The 2,057-nt window shown below is 32.3% G+C and overlaps 1 protein-coding gene across 1 annotated transcript; it reads right to left on the bottom strand.

The window, feature by feature from the left end:
- Positions 1-340: 340 nt before the first annotated feature.
- On the bottom strand, positions 341-1,414 carry LOC148599605 (uncharacterized). Its single transcript, XM_088557347.1, has one exon. It carries the CDS (start codon positions 1,412-1,414, stop codon positions 341-343), a length of 1,074 nt encoding a protein of 357 aa, XP_088413473.1.
- Between the last annotated feature and the right edge of the window lie 643 nt (positions 1,415-2,057).

The following is a 2,057-nucleotide window of genomic DNA, read 5'->3' as shown; positions in this document are numbered from 1 at the left end:
TAATTGGAGTATTTGTATAAATGAAAAACCCATTAATTTAAAACAGGAAATATATACGTTTCAAATGAAATGACAAATCTGACTATACTCTAAAGGTAAACTCAATATATAAGGTTTATATCACTTTATCACTTCAAATGTAAGTTGATTATGATTCAATACCTGAAAAAATACATTTCGTGGTATGTAAATTCCCAATGCAAAAGACATTTTACACCTCAGTATTCATCTTTATTTGTTCTGGATTAACGCTTATGATCTAATCTACAGTTTAGCATGGTTTTCTTTACATGTAATAACGATCCACATAGCATTAGCAAATTTTACATGAAAGTTAAATTTAATAACGATCACCCATAGCATGAGAAAAACTTTTTATGGTAGTTGAATTTGAATTTTTTAATAAGCGTTTCCGCCTAGGGACACAACAAAGCAAATGACGTGTAAGGACATTCCGTAGTTGTCTGCTCATTACCAAATACACGAAGTAGTTCGCCGCAAATCCTACAACAAGCGTTAAATCACTGAAATCATAAACTTGATTACTACACATCGTATCATAGTTTGTAAAAGTGATTTGAAAAATACACAGTATGGAAAGGAATTCCGACAAAATAAAAATAACAACAATCAAAACAACAACAATGGCGGAACGTCTATGTAGATGTTTTACTTGTGACGTCACGGTTTTCTGTAGATCCGAATCACAGCATGTCAATTTACAACTTATATAAATAGAACAGATCGTCTGAAGGACAATGGAAGACATATATATAAATGTTGCCAGAAAAAATATATCCTGAAAAAATCTTTCTGACACCCATGAATCGTAGCTTAAGATGCAGAAATCATTTTCCTCGTGAAAGTCAAACATCAAGCCGTACGGGATGTAAACAGTCAATAGAGTGGTAATTGATAACAAAACCAGTACGACTGATGTCCGTTTCTTGAGAAATCTTTTACTCCGTATTGGAAAAAGAATGGCTACAGACTTCTGTAATGCTAGTAGGGTTGTTAGAACGAGGGATATCAAATGGAAAGCTGATATCAATACGCTATCCATCCAAAAGAGGAAGCGACAATATGGATACTTGCTGAGTATTGGGATCGTCTCGTTGTAGTCATAACCATACTCTAATTGTCCCGAAAGGAATCCTAAATGTTTGGGTAAAAATAGACAAATGGCTGCAATTTCATCTGTAAAAGCTAGCCCGGCAAGAATCAGCGTTGAAGGCGATGCAACTTCTTTCCTTAGAAAAGCTGGAATTATAATGGAATTTGCAGCTATTACAATATACGAGAAAAATGCTCCTAGATGTATTATCCACAGGTCAGGTGTTACTGTTATACTTAGGATGAAAATATTGTTTGTATATATCCTATCGTCATTAGAAATGTTTGCCGTGCTATTCATCTTTCCGCTGAACTTCAATATTGACTTATGTTGATACTTACAAATGTTCTATTAATATTAACATGGAGTGCAACATGTTACCATTTAGTCCACGTTGGAAAAATCAATCAATTAAATACTTCATTGGTTTTAAAGATTCCACATAAAAAAGATTTTATAAATTCCAGTTGTCATCATCTGAATATGTTTCCTTCTGTATTTTCCTTACTAAATAATGTAATTAAATTTATTTAAAGTCTTATTTAGATAAATATTTACCACTCTTCCATTTATGAACTTCTCTTGTGCGTATTATTGTTAGTTATATATTATTTAACATCTGGTGTCTACCTCATTAGTTATATATTCTGATACAACCATGAAATATATATACATATTGTTCATAATAAATATAGCCAATAAAGTCTTTCGAAAATGGAATGAACCAATCAAAATTCGAAGTGACAATAAGTAAACTTCGTACAATTATATCTATAAAGTCATTGGTTCTCCTCAATCTTTGTCCTGGCAATTGATTTAACTCCACTGAGACTAACACAAGAAAGTAATTCCGATTAGGGTTTTAATTACGCAGGTGCAAACAACGTAATCTTGACAGTCGCTTTTTTCGATAGAAATTTTTGTCGGTAATGATAGGAATAGC

The sequence above is a fragment of the Perna viridis genome, chromosome 13 (assembly GCF_037379345.1).
Source record: "Perna viridis isolate PV_CMFRI_1.1 ecotype Kerala chromosome 13, ASM3737934v1, whole genome shotgun sequence".
NCBI lineage: Eukaryota > Metazoa > Mollusca > Bivalvia > Mytilida > Mytilidae > Perna > Perna viridis.
Note: the sequence above shows the minus strand (reverse complement) of the source record. Positions and strands in the feature narration are given on the sequence as shown.